This window comes from Microcaecilia unicolor, chromosome 9 (genome assembly GCF_901765095.1).
Source record: "Microcaecilia unicolor chromosome 9, aMicUni1.1, whole genome shotgun sequence".
Taxonomy (NCBI): domain Eukaryota; kingdom Metazoa; phylum Chordata; class Amphibia; order Gymnophiona; family Siphonopidae; genus Microcaecilia; species Microcaecilia unicolor.
The window spans coordinates 151,860,781-151,882,433 of record NC_044039.1 but is presented as its reverse complement, the minus strand read 5'-3'; the positions used below and the strand labels follow the sequence as shown (position 1 = coordinate 151,882,433).

Genomic DNA, 21,653 nt, shown 5'->3' with positions numbered 1-21,653 from the left:
GTGGGCAGCTACTAACGGCATTAAAAAGGGCAGTGGTTCACCCTTTGCTGAAGAAAAACAACCTTGACCAGGACAGACTTGAAAGTTACTGGCCAGTATTCAACATCCCATTTCTAAGGAAACTTTAGAACAAACATTTTGTGTTCAACTTAATGATTGGCTAGAAGAGAAAAACTGGCTACTAGCACCGAGTGAATCCCCTGTCTCGGTATCTATGAAGATCATCTAGTAGTGTTAAGAGGATCGTTTCTGTTCCATAACCGGTTCTGAATCCAGACTGACACAGTCTGGATTCAGAACCGGTTATGGAACAGAAACGATCCTCTTAACACTACTAGATGATCTGCATAGATACCGAGACAGGGGATTCACTCGGTGCTAGTACTGTTAGATTTCTCAGAACCTGTGGATCATGATATGCTAGCACGACTGACAGAAACAAGTATCAATGGAACAGTACTTGCCTGGTGCAGATCCTATCGATCAGACAGGCAACAATCCATAATGTTTTGCATAATTCATCACCACCATGGGCACTGACCTGCAGGGTACCACAAGGATCGATACTGTCACCTATTCTGTTCAGTATTTACCTCAAGCCACTAGCTGAGCTGATTTGGTAAATGGACATTCAGTTCTATATCTACGCGGATGATGTGCAGCTACTCATACCCATTGAACCTGACTTACCTGATTACAGCCTTGAAGAAACTGATTTCCTGTGTAACATCAATTCAAGAATGGGCTAAACATAACAAACATTGCCTGAACCCAAGTAAAACAGAGAGCATCTCTGGGTCCCTAACACAAGAGGATACATACCTGACATCAAAATCTGTTTTGAGAAGTACGAAGTGCCCCTCAAATCACAAGTCAGAATCCTTGGAATACAGTTCAGATTCAACACTTAATCGATTCCCCAAATCCAAGCAACCTTCAAGAGTTGCTTCTACTATTTGCCACAGCTATGCTGCCTCTCTCCTTACATCGAGAAGGTAAATCTTATCCCAGTTGTACATGGCATGATAACATCAGGACTGGATTACTGCAATTCACTATACAACAGTCTGACTACAAAGGGCCTGCACCAGCTCCAATTGATTCAGAATGCTGCAGCAAGACTCATAGAAGGTTGCAAGCAATGCGACCACATCACACCATTTTTGCAAAAACTTTATTGGGTACCAGTACTAAATATGGCTAAATTTAAATCTCTATGATCATTAAGGCCTTTAAAGGAAATGGCCCTGAGTACCTGAAGAATAGGATGATCCTCTACACACAGCCAAGGACACTAAGGTCCTCTCAAGGACTATCACTAACCACACCCTCTCCAAAAGACATTACAAGATGTGATATCCGCAAGCGAGCCTTCTCCAGAGTAGCCTCTACACTCTGGAGTGCACTGTCCGAAAGTCTCCGCTTAATACAAGACTGTCTCTACTTCAGGAAGAAGGTGAAAGCTTGACTGTTCCACCAGGCCTTTAAGGATGAAATAACTAACTTGTTAGTCTCACTCACAAACAGAAGGAGTGACATGGGCTGCACATACTGCAGCAAGTCATGTTTATCCACGCCTACCTAGCTGAGATAATATTTAACCATCTCTCTGACCTCATGTGCAACTTTCTTTCAATTAGTTACCTTACTTTTTAACTCCACTTACTCTCTTACCTATCTACAGTGGGGGAAATAAGTATTTGATCCCTTGCTGATTTTGTAAGTTTGCCCACTGACAAAGACATGAGCAGCCCATAATTGAAGGGTAGGTTATTGGTAACAGTGAGAGATAGCACATCACAAATTAAATCCGGAAAATCACATTGTGGAAAGTATATGAATTTATTTGCATTCTGCAGAGGGAAATAAGTATTTGATCCCTCTGGCAAACAAGACCTAATACTTGGTGGCAAAACCCTTGTTGGCAAGCACAGCGGTCAGACGTCTTCTGTAGTTGATGATGAGGTTTGCACACATGTCAGGAGGAATTTTGGTCCACTCCTCTTTGCAGATCATCTCTAAATCATTAAGAGTTCTGGGCTGTCGCTTGGCAACTCGCAGCTTCAGCTCCCTCCATAAGTTTTCAATGGGATTAAGGTCTGGTGACTGGCTAGGCCACTCCATGACCCTAATGTGCTTCTTCCTGAGCCACTCCTTTGTTGCCTTGGCTGTATGTTTTGGGTCATTGTCGTGCTGGAAGACCCAGCCACGACCCATTTTAAGGCCCTGGCGGAGGGAAGGAGGTTGTCACTCAGAATTGTACGGTACATGGCCCCATCCATTCTCCCATTGATGCGGTGAAGTAGTCCTGTGCCCTTAGCAGAGAAACACCCCCAAAACATAACATTTCCACCTCCATGCTTGACAGTGGGGACGGTGTTCTTTGGGTCATAGGCAGCATTTCTCTTCCTCCAAACACGGCGAGTTGAGTTCATGCCAAAGAGCTCAATTTTTGTCTCATCTGACCACAGCACCTTCTCCCAATCACTCTCGGCATCATCCAGGTGTTCACTGGCAAACTTCAGACAGGCCGTCACATGTGCCTTCCGGAGCAGGGGGACCTTGCGGGCACTGCAGGATTGCAATCCGTTATGTCGTAATGTGTTACCAATGGTTTTCGTGGTGACAGTGGTCCCAGCTGCCTTGAGATCATTGACAAGTTCCCCCCTTGTAGTTGTAGGCTGATTTCTAACCTTCCTCAAGATCAAGGATACCCCACGAGGTGAGATTTTGCGTGGAGCCCCAGATCTTTGTCGATTGACAGTCATTTTGTACTTCTTCCATTTTCTTACTATGGCACCAACAGTTGTCTCCTTCTCGCCCAGCGTCTTACTGATGGTTTTGTAGCCCATTCCAGCCTTGTGCAGGTGTATGATCTTGTCCCTGACATCCTTAGACAGCTCCTTGCTCTTGGCCATTTTGTAGAGGTTAGAGTCTGACTGATTCACTGAGTCTGTGGACAGGTGTCTTTCATACAGGTGACCATTGCCGACAGCTGTCTGTCATGCAGGTAACGAGTTGATTTGGAGCATCTACCTGGTCTGTAGGGGCCAGATCTCTTACTGGTTGGTGGGGGATCAAATACTTATTTCCCTCTGCAGAATGCAAATAAATTCATATACTTTCCACAATGTGATTTTCCGGATTTAATTTGTGATGTGCTATCTCTCACTGTTACCAATAACCTACCCTTCAATTATGGGCTGCTCATGTCTTTGTCAGTGGGCAAACTTACAAAATCAGCAAGGGATCAAATACTTATTTCCCCCACTGTATATGTTCCGTCTTTGCTTATACCCTTCACTTTCAATTAAAATGTTCTATTACGTATTGTGTTGACATTGTAAGTAGTATATTATGCCATACTTTGTATTATTGTTTGAATATTTTTACTGCTGTAATTGCCTATTGCTCATGTTTGATCTATTTTTACTGTACACTGCCTTGAGTGAATTCCTTCAAAAAGGTGGTAAATAAATCCTAATAAGTAAATAAATAAGATTATTATATATATTTTGGCTTTGATACTATTTGGGCAATTCTAAAGAATGTCTAGGCTTTGTTGGGAATGGTGAAGATTTAGCATTTTAATCAAACTTATGGCATGCAGAAGCTAGATTCTATGAGAAAGGAACCTGCAGTGATTGTTTTCAAGCACAAGTACTGGTCAAGTTTAGTGTTAATAGGGAAATTGAAATTAAATTTATATAGTAGAAAGAAAATTGAGCAGGAGCATTGCAAGCACCAAATGCGCTCTTTGCTACATGCCCCCAGCTGACATAATATGCTCCTTCCCTCCCACTTTGTTGACATCAGCGCAAGGGAAGCCAACGGATGGCTTCCCTTGAGCCCTGTGCGGCCGCACTGGCTGCCTTGTTGCGGCCCTGTATTTGAGAAATGTATTGCTCTTGATTTTGTAATTTTTCAGAGCATATAGTCCTCACATTCAGTAACATCAGTGTGCTTTTTTTTATTCTGGATTGTGCATCAGACTGGTATAATGGCCAAAGTGTAGACCAGTTTCTGGACTCCTTTACCCTGTGTAGTTAATCAGTTTTATAACTAAATACAAAACTGAAAAACAACTTGGTGCTACTTTCTCTTGTTAATGTGCACTGTTTGGGTAAGCATAAAAAGCTGGTAATCATGTTTTTTTTTTTTTTTTTACATCTATATAAATAAATAATTCTCACCTCCAACGTTCAGAACCTCACTGTGTGGCAGGGAAACACTGAAGCCCTGTAGTCTTCTAGGCTGTCAGCACCACTCACTCTCACTCATAGACCTGCCCTCAGCCACGCCCCATCCACACATAATTCACAACCCCAATATTCTAAATGCAAATTTGTAGTTGCAAGATCCCATGAGTGTCTGCCCCGCCCTCGCGTCACAACGTGATGACGTGGAGGGCGGGGCTATGAAACTCAGCCAATCGCTAGTTCCACTGCCCTCCAACGCTACCCCCCCCCCCCCGATGCACTGCGAGAAACAGCGGACTATGCAGGGCCTCCACCCCCCTCCCGACGCACAGCGACAAACACCGAGCTACGCAGGGGGAGGAGTGCCGTCCGAACACCTGAGGCGCCGGGAACCAGAAGCTGCCGCCCGCAAAACCAAACCTACTCGCCTGCACCCTCCCCACGCTGCTACGCTGCGCCCTTCCGACGCTGCTGCAGGTAAACCTTGCTAGCGCCTGTTTCATGGCTCACAGAAATGGGCCTTTTTTTACTAGTGTTCTTATAAAGGTCCTGTCTCTGAGGATATTTAATTACATCTGCATTGACTTGGGAACCTAAACATGCCAGACTTGAAGTTCTTGTTAAAATGGCTGTTCCAGTTATCAACCTGTGCTTGTAATCTAGGCAGCTCCTTGTGACTCTGGGCAAGTCACTTAAACCTCCATTGCCCCATGTAAGCCGCATTGAGCCTGCCATGAGTGGGAAAATGCGGGGTACAAATGTAACAAAACAAAAAAAAAATCCCTGGGACTGGAGGGTTGTGGGAACGTCTTATGCTTTGTGATTTGTATTCCTGCCCTTTGATACTTTTCTTTCCTTCAGTGCATTTCCCTTGATTAGCCAGCAGGTTGTATCTGACCTCTACATTGTAACTGTAGCAGAGGTCTGTTTTCTTTTCTTTCCTTTTTTCTTTATTTATTCCAAACTTTCTATACCGTTTTAACTGACAAGCAGGGCAAAGTGGTTCACAATTCTAAAACAAAAATCAGAAGAAACGAAAAGAGAACCACAATATTTGGTAGGAAGGAACACATACCATTCATAAAGAGAACAATGAATGTCTAGACTTGTATCCTGCTCACCTTTCAGTTCTAAGTGGGTCACAAAGACAAAAGACCAGAACAATCCTCTGGGAATAACAACTAGCTGAAGATGGAATACAAATCAATTCTGTTACGCATAATTCTTGAATAAGTATTTTGACCTAAATAGCAAATAAGATTGAGAAAGCAAAAAAAAATACAGTAAAATCCTTCTGAAGTCTAACAGCCTGGAATGCTAAAGTTTTCTCAAACAGTTCTAATCTCTTTTTACCGTTAGATGAAGGAAAAGCAAAAAAAAAAAAAAAATTGGAAGTATAGCTGCTCATCTGTGCAGTGCTAAAAAGATTGATCACATTCCATTGCTCATACAGCTGCACTGGTTTCTTGTATCAGCTAGGATCAGTTTCAAAGTATATATTCTAGCACACTCTGCCTCTTACTTAAACCGCCCTCTCTATCTCATGGATTCCGTTATCTTCTACATTTGTCAGCATGGGCTGTATTCTTCTAGACCAGTTACTTCATAATGTCTTCTTTACCTACATTACGCCTGGACTGCTGCTGAAACTCTGCCTTCTGCTGTCTGGCTCCCACCCTATAGAACTCTCTTCCATTGAAGTTGTGGCTTGAGAGTTTTACAAAAAATTCAAGAAGGGGTTGAAGACCTGACTTTTTATCCAGGTCTTCTCAGGCCTTTTATGATTACATCAGTTTCCCTCATACATGGGGAGTTCTCAATGAATAGCAATATCCTGTGTCCTTGCTGCTTATCTGTTTTGAGTTAGCACAACAATATATAACTAATTTGTACTTCATGGTTTTTATTTATTGTAATATTCATTTATGTTGTTCACTTCCATGCTGTCTCTGTGTTGATATTTATTTATCGATGGACTACCCTTCAAGATTAAGAGGAATAGTTGGTGCATTAGTAGCTGTGACCTGCTAAGAGGTCTATTGTCATAATATACCTTATTGTGTTGCGTTGGCAAGTGACTAATGGTAGTTGCTGTTTATAATGTTAAGGTTTGCATCCTGCCCTTTTGATCCATTGTGGATTTGTGCAGTGATGCCTGTGAAGTATAATTATGTAGTAAAAAGCCACTACCTGAAAAAACTTTGGAAAAAAAATAGTTTGAGTTTTTGTTTGGTTAATGGGACTGGTTTGCTGATGTAAAAGCCTCAAAAAAGCAAAAACACTCACTAATCGAAATTCATATGTCAGTATTTAAATTATTTACGTATATTCAGCATCACTATACAGATAGCAAACAGCGCCAAATATACGTATAGAACAGACAGTGTCAGTGCTGTATGGAGAGTGGTGATATTCAGTGCACTATACCTCACTATTCAGATGAAGATAGGGCAGCCTTTTTGCTGACCTCATTTTATACAAACAGTGAACTGAGTATTTATAAAGATGGATAGAATGCCCACACAGTGCCTCAGCATTATCCAGATAGTGTTGATGCAATCCATAAAGATTCAGTGGTACTATCATATAGTGTTGCTGTAAATCCTCAGAAAGGGCCACCTAGAGCCTATTTTTTGATAAGTGCCTTTCAATGTTGGGGCCCTGGTTTTCAAAGAATGTCATCTACGCTCGACAAAGTATACCATATTTGTACAATTGTCATATGTATTTATTATTTATATATTAGGATTTATTTACCACCTTATTGAAGGGATTCACTCAAGGTGGTGTACAGTAAGAATAAATCAAACATGAGCAATAGACAATTATGACAGTAAAAATATTCAAATAGCAATACAAAGTATGGCATAATATACTACTTACAATGCTTCTTATTGAATTAAAGCACAACTACCTTGTCCCAACCCAGCTTAATATAGAAGAGTAATAAATGTCAGCTGAACTGTGGCTATTTAGATTATGCAGAATCTTGTTAGACATATGAAGGGTGAGTGAAGGAGTGGACCTTTACGAGGATCTTGTGTGTTTTCCAACCCAAGATGGTAGAATACAATGGAGGAAGATAAGAAAAGACTGTCCTGGGTAAGGAGAGATCTTGTAGGTGGTTACACTTTGTGGCTGACATCTGGGATGTATCCTTAGCGATAATAATAACTGGGCAAATTGATTGGGACAAATATGGGCTTTTTTGTTTATATTTTTATTTGTTGTCATTTGTGTCACAATGATGACCCATATTTTATAATTTTGTGTTTCCCAAATGTCTGTTTTCTGCTTTCAGCAGTTGGAAAGGTTGGGTTATAAATTTGAAAAATAAACCGTACTACATTCAAGATATGCACGATTATTCATAAAATCATTTATGGAGACGCCCGACCTACATGCTAGACCTCGTGGACCTTCCACCCAGAAACGCTAAACGATCCTCCCGCACCTTTCTCAACCTACACTTCCCCAGCTGTAAAGGGGTCAAATATAAACTAACACATACGTCCAGCTTCTCTTACATGGGCCCGAAGATGTGGAATGCACTACCAACCCACTTGAAAACGATCAACGAACTAAATACCTTGTGCAAAACTTTGAAAACCTATCTCTTTAATAAAGCTTACCACGAGAACCCATAATGACTAGATCACAACCCTTTTCACTCCTGTACTCAAAATGTCTCACGGTATAGCTACTTAACCTGATCCTCCTGTCCTCTTTTATCACTCTGTAACACCAATTGTATTTCTCCTCTGTTACGGCGATGCCATAACAGATCTTTGTAAGCCACATTGAGCCTGCAAATAGGTGGGAAAATGTGGGATACAAGTGCAATAAATAAAATAATAAATAAAATACTTTAAAACAAAAAAAAGCGTATCCAGATGAGACGCTGCTGTTCCCTTTGCTAGGCCCTCTCTTTTAAGTAATAGCCTGTTATGTGTTTAGGATGAGACTTGGAACCAATTTTTATTTAAGAAGTATTGCATAACTTCACCTGTACAGTGTTGAAGGTGCTGTTGTCTTGGGTTGTAATAGAACTTTCCTAGCTGGTCTCTAAAAATTTAAAGTTATCTTTGGTATTTTTGCATCTGGTGCTTTTTAAAGGAAATTTACCATTTGGAACAAGAGAGAGATTCATTGATGCTATTTTAAATACCAGAAGCATCTTTTGCTCATGTTTAGTTACTACAACATAAGTACTCTTATTCCAACAATTTGGGCACATGAATGAATGTTTAAAAACCTCTACAACTGTAAGGTTAGAAGATCTCTTTTGTTCTTGGAAGTTGAAGTCCAGGCTATGGGGAAACACCATTGGGTATCAAAAAAGTGGTGGTCTCAGTGATTCTTGCATGAACCTATTTAACTGCCTTTGGTGTTATGATGCATAGAGCATAACGTTATTATGTGAAGCTCTCCATTAAGTGTGTGTGTGTGTGTGGGGGGGGGGGGGTAGGTGGGGTTGTTGAGATAACAGCTTGAGACTAGGTGGAACCTGCTGTGCAGATATCCTGTTCAATAGTTGAATATTTCCGTATGGTCAAGTCCTTGCTAGATCATATCTTCTGTTCTTTCCATTGTTAAGCATAGGAGATCTCAGCTGCTATCTCGTTCTCTTAAACTTGCTATTGTTTTAGTTGCCACCATCTCCCACTCCAAGAGGATATTCCATATTTTACCACAATTTCTGTGAGAAGATATTTTTCTGAGGTTTCTCCTCAGTCTATCCTTAGAGCTTCATATCATGATCCTTTGTTTCAGAACATTGAACATAACATACTGGTATATATCGCAGGTCCATCAAGCCCAGTGCCCTGTTTCCAGCAATAGCCAATCCAGGTCACAAGTACCTGGCAAGATCCCATCTACTTAAATACACCCCCAACCGATTCATAGAAGACCTCACATCCTACCTAAACTTCATGTTACAACAAGGTTCCTTCCCCAAGGAATATAGCAACATCCTACTTACCCAATACCTAAAGACACCAAGAAAAAAAAACAAATGATCTCACCAACTATAGACCAGTTGCGTCTATCCCTCTAGTAGTAAAATTGATGGAGAGCTTGGTGACCAAACAGCTTACGGATTACTTGGACAAGTTCTCAATACTGCACTATTCACAATCAGGATTCCGCTCCCACCATAGCACTGAAACTGTTTTAGTCACTCTCCTGGCCAAATTCAAGCAGGAAATAGCCATAGGTAAAAGCACACTTCTCCTCCAATTTTGACATGTCCGAGCGCATTAGACATGGTAATCACAACATACTACTGAGACTCCTTGGCCACTTTGGGATTGATGGAAACGTACTTAACTGGATCAAGGGCTTTCTAACCACTAGAACATACCAAGTAACATCAAACTCAAACATATCACTACCGTGGAAAGCAGCCTGCGGAGTACCTCAAGGATCACCATTATCACCAATACTCTTCAACATGATGATGATCCCACTGGCAAAATCCTTGTCCAATCGAGGTCTCAACCCATTCATCTATGCAGATGACGTTACAATCTACATTCCCTTCAGACAGGACTTGACAGAAATAACCAATGAAATTAATGATGGCCTCAACATTATGGACTCCTGGGCAAACTCATTCCAATTGAAACTGAACACTGAAAAAACACACTGTCTCATCCTCTCATCACAAAACAACAAGTACAAACCCGCAACTATAAGCACCCCAGGACACACACTCCCTACTTCAGATAGCTTAAAAATACTCGGCGTCACACTCGATCGCAACCTTACACTTGAGAACCAAGTAAATACTGTAATAAAGAAAATGTTCTATGCAATGTGGACACTCAAACAAATAAAACCTTTCTTCCCGAGGGAAACTTTTCGAAACCTAATACAATCAATGGTCCTAAGCCATGCAGATTACTGTAACGGAATCTACGCGGGATGTAAAGTACAACTCACAAAGAAACTCCAGACCGCCCAAAATACAGCAGCCAGATTGATATATGATAAAACACGATTTGAAAGTGCTAAACCCCTACGAGAAAAGTTGCATTGGCTCCCAATCAAAGAACGGATCATCTTCAAAATCTGCACTTTGGTCCACAAAATTATCTACGGCGTAGTCCCAGGATACATGACAGACCTAATAGATCTACCAACCAGAAACAGAATCAGATCATCACGATCATACCTAAACCTACATTATCCAAATTGTAAAGGACTAAGATACAAAACAACTTATGCATCTGGCTTCTCCTACATAAGCGCACAACTATGGAATGGACTCCCAAATGCTGCGAGGACAATCCGTGACCACTTCAACTTCAGGAAATCACTCAAAAACTCACCTCTTCAAAAAGGCCTATCCCACCGATCCAACATAAATCCCAGCAACACAACATAACTAATGATTGTACTGGACAATTTATAATTTTCACTTCCTTTGACCCCTTGATGCCTGATCCACACCTACCTCATCTGACCACAATATAACTTTGTATCTGCTATCAACCAAATTGGCAAACACCTCTACAGTACTTATGTAAGCCACATTGAGCCTGCAAATAGGTGGGAAAATGTGGGGTACAAATGTAACAAACAAAAACAAATTCTGTGTCTTCTCTGCCTATCATGAGCACATGGGAGGGAAGTCAGTATCTCTACAGCCCCAAGTTTCTAGATTCATGAGAGGGCTGATAAAATATGGGGCTCTAATTGGCAACTCCTCCAGCATAGGACCTTTATAATGTGGTTCCTGGTCAGTTAATGAAGCACACTTCAAGCCAATGAGAGAGAAATTCCTTTAGTTTTACATGGAGAAGGGGAGAGCAACAGTCACAGGTAAGCAACTTCACTTTCCACGTATTAATGCCTTTTCTGAAATATTGCTTATTTGGTATGACATATCTATATGTGAATCAGCTTTTTACAGTATAAATGGTACCTAAGTTACGTCCTATGGGTATTAAATGCAAAAAATACTAAAGCCAGAATGAATGTGACTTTCAATCTTTTTGTTCAGATTTTTACAGCCAGTGCAGAAAATTGACATGAATTTGACAGATCTTTTGGGAGAATTACAGCGGGATCCTTGGCCTGTGCCTCCAGGCAAAAGACCTTTGCGCTCTTCTGGTGTGGCTCTTTCTATTGCTGTTGGACTCTTAGAGGTAAAACAAAATGCATTTAATATTTTTTATATTGATGCAGCTTGGTTTTTGTAAGGAAACCTTCCTCAATGTTTGAGATAGTCAGTCATTGGTGAGTTGTATATGTATATTAGTTTTTTTGTTTTCATGTTCAGAGTTTTTTCTTTCCATTTATTTTTCCCTTCTGAATTTTGTTGGTCTGTTCTACAAGAACGTTATAACTCACTGTATTTAACCTCTGATTAAATTGGAATGATTTTCTGCATTTTATTAGTGCTGTTACTACTTGTTTATTGTTACAATTGTATTTTTACATCTGTTATGTATTTAGGACTTTGGATTATTGGACTATAAATACGGTATTTCCTTATTGTCCCACAAATCAGTCTAGAGCTTGTGGGTTATGCCAACCTACCAGTGGATGGAGACAGTGAAAGAAATAGTTCTTAGGATTTGCCCCTTAATGGTATCGTGCTGTCCTTGATTTTCAGTATTTCTCTGTCTCCAGCGAAGGGTGATAGTGCTTCATGGAATTTCTTGGCTTTTAAGCCTTGATAGCTTTAGGACTAGTATATTTTAGCCTCCTGGAGAAACATTTCTACTAATCTTAAAATAAAATATGCACAAAAGCAAGTACTTGCAGGTCTTCAAGTCCCTTTACTGTTTCTCTCCCTACCCTAGAAGAGGTGTGGGGTTGAGTTGCTTCAAGACTAGTCATCTGAATCTGACTCTTGGTCCATGTTCTTACCTGGATACCAGTTGAGTATGGGGAGTTTGTTACTGGAGATTATTAGCACCATGGAATATTGTTCTCTGGTTTCGAGTTCCTTCCTAAAGACTGGCAGTCAGGAGGCTACTTTCTCCAACAGCAAGTATACTCTTTCCTTGCTAGTTATTGGTTTCATATACATTGACTGTCTAGTGTTTGTGTTATGTTTCAGATGCAGTTTCCTCTGTGCTGCCTTTCTTCACAGTTCCTTGCTTAATATTGTGGCACTTTTCCTTTATTATGTGTGAATAGTTCTATACTTAATATTGTGGCAGCACGTGTGTGTGTGTGTGTGTGTGTTTTTTCCTGGATGTATTTCTGCTTTTAGTAGCTAGTGAGGAAATTACTTCACAGAGCGATGGCAGTGCCTGCCAGAATTTTCAGTTGTTTCACCTTTGCAACTTTTCAACCCCCTCCCCCCCCCTATGGGATTGGGAGCCTCTGGAAAAAGTTGTTTCGTACACTTTTGTTATAGCGAATAACTAGAGTTCCTTTGCCAATTTAAGCTTTTGAGGATGTTTAAAAAAGTCTAGTGGCATCCTAAGTCTGGACAACAATCCATGATGTTGGGTAGCAACTGATCGCCACCATGGGCACTGACCTGCGGGGTACTACATGGATTGATACTGTCACCTATTCTGTTCAGTATCTACCTCAAGCTACTAGCTGAGCTGATTTGATCAATGGATACTTGGTTCTACATCTGTACGGATGATGTGCAGCTACTCATATCCATTGAACCTGACTTACCTGATTACCTACAGCCTTGAATAAACTGATTACCTGTGTAACATCAATTCAGGAATGGGCTAAACACAACAAACTTTGCCTGAACCCAAGTAAAACAGAGCATCTCTGGGTCCCTAGCACAAGTGGATACATACCTGACATCAAAATCTCTTTTGGGAAGTACGAAGTCTCCCTCAAATCACAAGTCAGAAAACTTTGAATACAGTTAGATTCAAAACTTACTCTGATTCCCCAAATCCAAGCAACCTTCAAGAGCTGCTTCTACTATTTGCCACAGCTACGCTGCCTCTCTCCTTACATCGAGAAGGTAAATCTTATCCCAGTTGTACATGGCATGATAACATCAAGACTGGATTACTGCAATGCACTATACAACAGTCTGACTACAAAGGGCCTGCACCAGCTCCAATTGATTCAAAATGCTGCAGCAAGACTCTTAGAAGGTTGCAAGCGATGTGACTACATCACACCATTTTTTTCCAAAACTTCATTGGGTACCAGTACAATACAGGACTAAATTTAAATCTCTATGTCTGATCTTCAAGGCACTTAAAGGAAATGGCCCTGAGTACCTGAAGAATAGGATGACCCTCTACACACCGTCAAAGACACTAAGGTCCTCTCAAGGACTATTACTAACCACACTCTCTCCAAAAGACATTACGAGATGTGGTACCTGCAAGCGAGCCTTCTCCAGACTCTGGAATGCACTGTCTGAAAGGCTCTGCTTAACATCGCCATTTTGTTCCGGGCAGGCCCGAGGGAGGAGCTCTTGCTCCTGCCCTCCTGTCTCCACCATGTTGTAAAGGTACAGGGAGAGGCGGGGTGTGTGCCTGGTGCGGGAGGGAGGGTTGTGTGCCTGGGAAGGGGTTTGGTCCACTGGACCACCAAGAATAATTTTAGAAAAAGGTTCAGGGTCACAGGGCCGGCGGTCGTGGTCCACTGGACCACTAGGAAAAGTTTAAAAAAAGATTTGGGGGGGGGGGGGGGGGGGGGTCAGAGTCCACTGGACCACCAGGGTAAATTTAAATTTAAAAAAGAGGTGGCGGTCCAGTGCATCAGTGCTTTCAAATGCAAACAGCGAGGATGCACAAAGCGGGATCCGTGCAGTTCATTTGCATACAATCCCCTTTGTGCATCGCTGGCTGTTAGCAATTCACTAAATTTTAGCGAGGCATCTGTATTTTACGGCTGCCTTTGTGCATCAGGGCCACAGTTCATAGGCTAAGAAATCCACTGTTTCATCACAGATACCCTTTTCATTCTTAAGAGTAGCGGGACTTGGTGATGCAGTCAGTGGAGTTTCTCCTCACGGTGTGTACTTCACTTCATTACCTCCTGTCATTGGAGTTCAAACTTATTGATGTTGATTCTTCAGTGTGTTAGTACATCCTCATTCTAAGTATTTTCTAAAGTTCAACTTTATAATATCGTATATGCTGCCCAGTCTTGGTGCTAAGTCTGTCACCCTCAGAGTTTCCCCTGTGTTGTGGTGTCACAATTTCTGATAGCTTAGTTTTTTTTCTTTCTCGCTATTTTAGGCTGGGTTTCCCTTTAGCAGTTGAAGTAGAGCTTCAATATCATGGTTTCCACCATATACTAACCTTTTATATTTTAATGGGCTTTTAGCTTGGCTCTTGTTTTTGGTGCTTTGGCATGGGAGTATCTACAGTGGGGGAAATAAGTATTTGATCCCTTGCTGATTTTGTAAGTTTGCCCACTGACAAAGACATGAGCAGCCCATAATTGAAGGGTAGGTTATTGGTAACAGTGAGAGATAGCACATCACAAATTAAATCCGGAAAATCACATTGTGGAAAGTATATGAATTTATTTGCATTCTGCAGAGGGAAATAAGTATTTGATCCCTCTGGCAAACAAGACCTAATACTTGGTGGCAAAACCCTTGTTGGCAAGCACAGCGGTCAGACGTCTTCTGTAGTTGATGATGAGGTTTGCACACATGTCAGGAGGAATTTTGGTCCACTCCTCTTTGCAGATCATCTCTAAATCATTAAGAGTTCTGGGCTGTCGCTTGGCAACTCGCAGCTTCAGCTCCCTCCATAAGTTTTCAATGGGATTAAGGTCTGGTGACTGGCTAGGCCACTCCATGACCCTAATGTGCTTCTTCCTGAGCCACTCCTTTGTTGCCTTGGCTGTATGTTTTGGGTCATTGTCGTGCTGGAAGACCCAGCCACGACCCATTTTTAAGGCCCTGGCGGAGGGAAGGAGGTTGTCACTCAGAATTGTACGGTACATGGCCCCATCCATTCTCCCATTGATGCGGTGAAGTAGTCCTGTGCCCTTAGCAGAGAAACACCCCCAAAACATAACATTTCCACCTCCATGCTTGACAGTGGGGACGGTGTTCTTTGGGTCATAGGCAGCATTTCTCTTCCTCCAAACACGGCGAGTTGAGTTCATGCCAAAGAGCTCAATTTTTGTTTCATCTGACCACAGCACCTTCTCCCAATCACTCTCGGCATCATCCAGGTGTTCACTGGCAAACTTCAGACGGGCCGTCACATGTGCCTTCCGGAGCAGGGGGACCTTGCGGGCACTGCAGGATTGCAATCCGTTATGTCGTAATGTGTTACCAATGGTTTTCGTGGTGACAGTGGTCCCAGCTGCCTTGAGATCATTGACAAGTTCCCCCCTTGTAGTTGTAGGCTGATTTCTAACCTTCCTCATGATCAAGGATACCCCAAGAGGTGAGATTTTGCGTGGAGCCCCAGATCTTTGTCGATTGACAGTCATTTTGTACTTCTTCCATTTTCTTACTATGGCACCAACAGTTGTCTCCTTCTCGCCCAGCGTCTTACTGATGGTTTTGTAGCCCATTCCAGCCTTGTGCAGGTGTATGATCTTGTCCCTGACATCCTTAGACAGCTCCTTGCTCTTGGCCATTTTGTAGAGGTTAGAGTCTGACTGATTCACTGAGTCTGTGGACAGGTGTCTTTCATACAGGTGACCATTGCCGACAGCTGTCTGTCATGCAGGTAACGAGTTGATTTGGAGCATCTTACCTGGTCTGTAGGGGCCAGATCTCTTACTGGTTGGTGGGGGATCAAATACTTATTTCCCTCTGCAGAATGCAAATAAATTCATATACTTTCCACAATGTGATTTTCCGGATTTAATTTGTGATGTGCTATCTCTCACTGTTACCAATAACCTACCCTTCAATTATGGGCTGCTCATGTCTTTGTCAGTGGGCAAACTTACAAAATCAGCAAGGGATCAAATACTTATTTCCCCCACTGTATACATTTAATCTTGGCAGTAAATCTGGCAATTCAGCCTCTCTCTATAAATGATAGCTGGACCTTATAATACCTTATAATTCTCTGCTTTCTGTTTGTAGGCTTTGATCTCTGTGTGTTTATGGCTCAACAACCTCTTTGTTAAAGAAGTATTTATTTCCTTGTCCATATGCCTTCGGTTTAACTGGTTGAGTTTATATGCATGAACTCTCACCCTATTTGGGAGCTGCCTTTTTACATCTCACAAGTTCTGGACTGATCTGTGGAATGATAAGGAAGGAAAAATTGATTTATCCAATAATTTTCTTTTCTTTAGTCCCAACAGATGAGTCCAGAAGCAAACCTGTCTTCCTGCCCTCCTCTCACACTTAGTTTTCTTGTATTAGGACATCAAGCCGTTTTGCTGACAGGAGTGCATTCTTCCCAGAAGGACTTGAGAGTCTTTGCCACCTTTTCTCTGCTGAAGTGAGGAAGAGTTGGTGATCTTCAACAGCTTGATGTGGAATGGTTCTCCTTGGATCCTCCTCCTGAGAGGGTCTCATCTACCCTTTTCATTCAATATATTTCCATTGGTATGGCTCAGCAGATAAGCTACGTGTTTCTTTAATTCAGCTGCTCATGCTTCCTTTGTACTATACCATACAAGCAAAAAAGCCCGTTTCTCTAAAATATGAAATGGGCGCTAGCAAGGCTATTGATGTAGACCACGTTGGAGTGTCCCTCCCCTCGATGTTCAGCAATTCTCCCCCCGCCTCCCATCCCATCCATATCCAGCGATTCGTCTCTGCCCTGCCCTCCCCTCCCATTTCTTGTGATGTACAGTAGATTGGAGTGTCCCTCTGCTTCTCCTCTCTCCCCTGCTCTCCCGTCCATGTCCAACGATTCTCCCACCTCCCATCCCATCAATATCCAGTGATTCGCTTCTGCCCTGCTCTCCCATCCCATCCACGTCCAGCGATTCTCCCCTCCCCTCCATGGCCAGTGACTCTGTCCTTCCTGCCACCCTGCCTTTTTCATCTTAACTGAGGTTGCAGCGGCGGCAGTCTGGGCTTGCACTGCCTCCAGCGGCCTTCCCTTGCTTTCCCTCTGCGTCCTGCCCTCCTCTGTCGTCATTTCATCTTTATGTGAGGGCGAGACACTGAGAGGGAAGGGAGCGCTGGAGGCGAGCTGACGTCAGCATGCAGTTACGAACCCAGCCAGCCATCTAGGGAAGCAAAGTTGCAAATTATTATATGGATTGTTGGAGCAAGTTGATTCTGATGTCTGTAGGGCAACATGGTGTCAGTTGTTTTCCCTACCTTTGGCTCATAGACCTCCAATTGAAGCTGATCAGTATTAATTGTGCCTTTTGATAGTGAGTGTTTAATGCAGTGACCTTTAGGTATGAGCTCCATTGCTTTGGCATTCTAAATACCGAAGGTCTAGGATTTCATGATACCCTTAAGAAGCAAATCACAAAGAACTACTTTATTTTTCTATCACTGTACACTGGTAGTTCTAGACTGATCTTTTTTGGGACTAAAAGAAAATTGTCAGGTAAGACATAATTTTTCCATAATAACACATAAAAGGCATGATCCTGTACTGTACGATGGAACTCGCTTAAGTCAATGGTACTGAAGGCTTTTTGATTTCTATTTCAGGTATTTTAGTTAGAGATCAATTTTCCTTGGATTTTAACACTTGCTATATGGCCTAGTTTCCAAACAGCTATATGGGGATTCTTGATGTTTATGTGCAAGTGCCTTGCTGCACCTAATTGCTCCAAAGATTACTCTGCTTTTGTGGACAGCAGGCTTCAATTATGCACATTTTTTTTTATCTGTCCCAGTGGGTGAATGTAAAGAGATTTGTTATGCTGCACTTTTTAACTTGTAAAAAAAATTACTTGGCTTGGGGATGTACAGCTGGGTACCTTGAAACATAGAAAATGAAGGCTGATAAAGACTATGTGGCCTATCAAGTCTGCCCATCCACGCCATCTACTGTCCCTTCCTCTGCTTTACAGATCCTACCCACTTGTCCTAAGTTTGTTTGAATTCATATACAGTCTGTCTCAACCACCTCCATTGGGAGGCAGTTCAACAAATTCACCACCCTTTCCCTGAGGACGTATTTCCTCAGGTTACTCCTGAGTCTGCCCCCTTTAACCTTCATCCTATTCCCTCTCATTCCATAACTTCTTTACAGTTGAAAGAGACTGGTCTCCGGTGTGTATGTGCCATGATGGTATTTAACTGTTTCTATTATGTCTCCCCTTTGTTGCCTTTCTTCCAAAGTATACATATTGAGATCTTTGTCCTCATATGCTTTATGATGAAGACCACTGACCATTTTAGTAGCTGCCCTCAGGGCTGACTCTATCCTGTTTATCTTTTTGAAGGTGCAGTCTCCAGAATTGTACACAGTACTCTATATGAGGTCTTAGAGACTTATAGAGAGGCATTATCTCCTCAATTTTCCTGCTGGCCATTTCTCTCCTTAAACAGCCAAGCATCCTGCTCAATTTTCTTTTTTTTTTTTTTTACTCTAGATTTCTAAAACAGTTTTGGAACACTGAGCAAAATTGGTTAATTATGTCTTAGAAACTAGGAACTTCCTTCTGTATATCAAATATGATTGCATTATTAATAGCAATATATGTATTCCAAAAGTTTTCAACCTATTTTTTTTGTTCTGTTTCTTTTTATACTTTTTTTCATTTTTCTTTTCTTCTGTAGTATTTTACTGTCTTTTGTTTTTGTCTCTGTTTTATATTGGAACTTCCTCCTCACATTTCTTCTGGGAATCTGAGAACTGTCTATTTGCATTGTCATGTAAAAGGAGATAGGGCAGAATAATCCTGTTCTAACTGTTCCATTTGAGCCTTGGATTACTCTGATGGAAAGGGATGTGATATACCACCTGTCATTTAATGCCTCAGCACTACCTCTAGCTCCCCACCTTGGGTTAACCCTATGGCCACCTGGAGGATCCTACCCAGCTCTACCCAAGCCTTTTTGCTTCTGCGTACATGTGCATACACTGGCATAACCTCTACCCGCCTGCTTAGGTCCCTCTTGCCTCTGGGCGAGTCTCTCACCTGCAAGGTGTTTCTCCGGTGGTTTCTAGGGACACTAGGGCCACAATCCTAGGGGTCCCACAGTTCCCTGAAAGCAGTCGCAGACCAAGAACACAAATTGCCAGGGTTCTTAGTCCAGGACAGCAGAGCTAATAAACTAATAGGTTTATTATCACAAAAAAATAGAACAGTGAACTGTAAAAGTATTAAACAGCAAACAGTAATGTGTAAAATAGCAAGGATTCAATATTAAACATATGTCAACACTTTTTTACTACCTAAGTAGTACTTGGGGAGATCAGGAAAAGTAACTGCTCACATGATTTGAACAAGGTCTCAGTGCAGAGGTCTACCCCCTCCACCCTCCCACTCTGAGACTGGAGAATTCCAGTACCTTCTGGGCTAGATCTTGGGCTTCAGGGCCAATCAGGCCACAGAGCATTAGCCCTAAGGGTGTTTGGCCAGTGGCATTGCAGGTTACTTTTCCCCTCGGGGGTTTTCCTATTTTCTTTGGGGAAGGTAAGCTAAAAGGAAAACAGACCTCTGCTACAGTTATAATGCAGAGGACAGATACCACCTGCTGGCCAAACGGAAAATACCATGAAAGGGATAAAGTGTCATAAAGCAACATTAGAAATCACAAGCATGAAAGTCCTCTGTTTCGCTATACCACCTTTCTGTGGTTATATTCAAAGTGGTTTACATTTATATACAGTATTTACTTTGTACCTGGGCCAATGGAGAGTTAAGTGACTTGCCCAGTGTCACAAGGAGCTGCAGTGGAAATCAAACCTGGTTCCCCTGGTTCTCAGGCCACTTCACTAACCATTAGACTACTTCTCCACACAAGAATTTACCCTCACTATTATACCTCCAGTTGTTGAGGAGGAGAAGAGACAGTGAACCACATGTTCCAAAGCTTGAGTGACGGTGATCAGTATTACATGTTTTATTTGGTTATATGTTGTAAGGATTTATATAACAAAAAATTCTGCATATATTTAGGAGACTTACACATATATATGTTTTTGTTCACAGTGCACTTTTCCTAATACTGGGGCTCGTATAATGATGTTTATTGGAGGACCAGCAACTCAGGGCCCGGGAATGGTTGTAGGTGATGAACTTAAGACACCTATCAGGTCATGGCATGACATTGAAAAGGATAATGCTAAATTTGTTAAAAAGGCAACAAAGGTAATAAGTTTGGACTTTATTTTTATTTATTTATTTATTTTGTGAAGAAAATCACCTGGTGTAGGACAATGGAAATAATTTCATGACTATAATATTTTTATATTGTTTATTACAACTTGAAACCTAATAATGACAGCAAGTATACATACTCCTTTGTGTTTGCTGTTTAAACAATTTGTGATACATTTTTACTTAAACGGTGTCGTTAAAATAAAATGCCACAAATTCCTAGTAAATTTGGTTAAAATTGAAAAACAAAAGTCTGGTTAAATTCATAAATATAGTTAATAAAGCCTGAAAGATCTAGTTAATCAGAATTTAATATAAACTCTGAATAGGAAAAATAACGTATCCCTTGTTTACAAAGCTGTTCTAGCAGCTGCCGGTGCAGTAAAGGGCTGTGTCGGCATTGCTGCACAGCTTTGTAAACAGGGGTTTTAGTGATCTGACCCCTTAATGGTGTCTTTGTAAATGTATTTATTTTTTTCTGTACAGTCAATTTATGTTCTTGCTGTTGACCTTTTATAACAGATGTGTGCTAACTACCTTACAAGACCTTTACTAAAGGGTGTTTAAACCTAACGTGGTTAGTGAGAAAAGGCACACTGCAAAATGTGTTAGTTTTACAGTAATTTTTGCACACTTGGAGGGGCATAATCGAAAGGGACGCCCAAGTTTTGCTGAGGACGTCCTCGGAAAACGTCCCAATGGAGGGGCAGGGAAACCCGTATTATCGAAAAAAGATGGACGTCCATCTTTCGTTTTGATAATACGGTCGGGGACGCCCAAATCTTGAAATTTAGATCGTCCTTAGAGATGGTCATCCCTGATTTTCGGCGATAATGGAAACCAAGGACGCCCATCTCAGAAATGACCAAATGCAAGCCCTTTGGTCATGGGAGGAGCCAGCATTCGTAGTGCACTGGTCCCCCTGACATTCCAGGACACCAACCGGGCACCCTAGGGGGCACCGCAGTGGACTTCATAAATTGCTCCCAGGTACATAGCTCCCTTAGCCCCCCAACCCCCCCCCCAAAAAAAAAAAAACCTACTACCCCCAACTGTACACCACTACCATAGCCCTTACAGGTGAAGGGGGGCACCTAGATGTGGGTACAGTAGGTTTGTGGTGGGCTTTGGAGGGCTCACATTTACCACCACAAGTGTAACAGGTGGGGGGGGGGGGGAATGGGGCTGGGTCCGCCTGCCTGAAGTGCACTGCACCCACTAAAACTGCTCCAGGGACCTGCATACTGCTGTGATGGACCCGAGTATGACATT

At 41.9% G+C, this 21,653-nt stretch overlaps 1 protein-coding gene across 1 annotated transcript in view; it reads left to right on the top strand.

Moving 5' to 3' along the window:
• The window catches only part of LOC115477307 (protein transport protein Sec23A), a 192,416-nt gene that overhangs the window by 34,625 nt on the left and 136,138 nt on the right, over nt 1-21,653 (top strand). The window contains exons 7-8 of the mRNA XM_030214093.1: nt 11,209-11,353; nt 20,214-20,372. Of these exons, the coding sequence (XP_030069953.1) occupies nt 11,209-11,353; nt 20,214-20,372 (304 nt within the window). The remainder of the gene's footprint in view (nt 1-11,208; nt 11,354-20,213; nt 20,373-21,653) is intronic.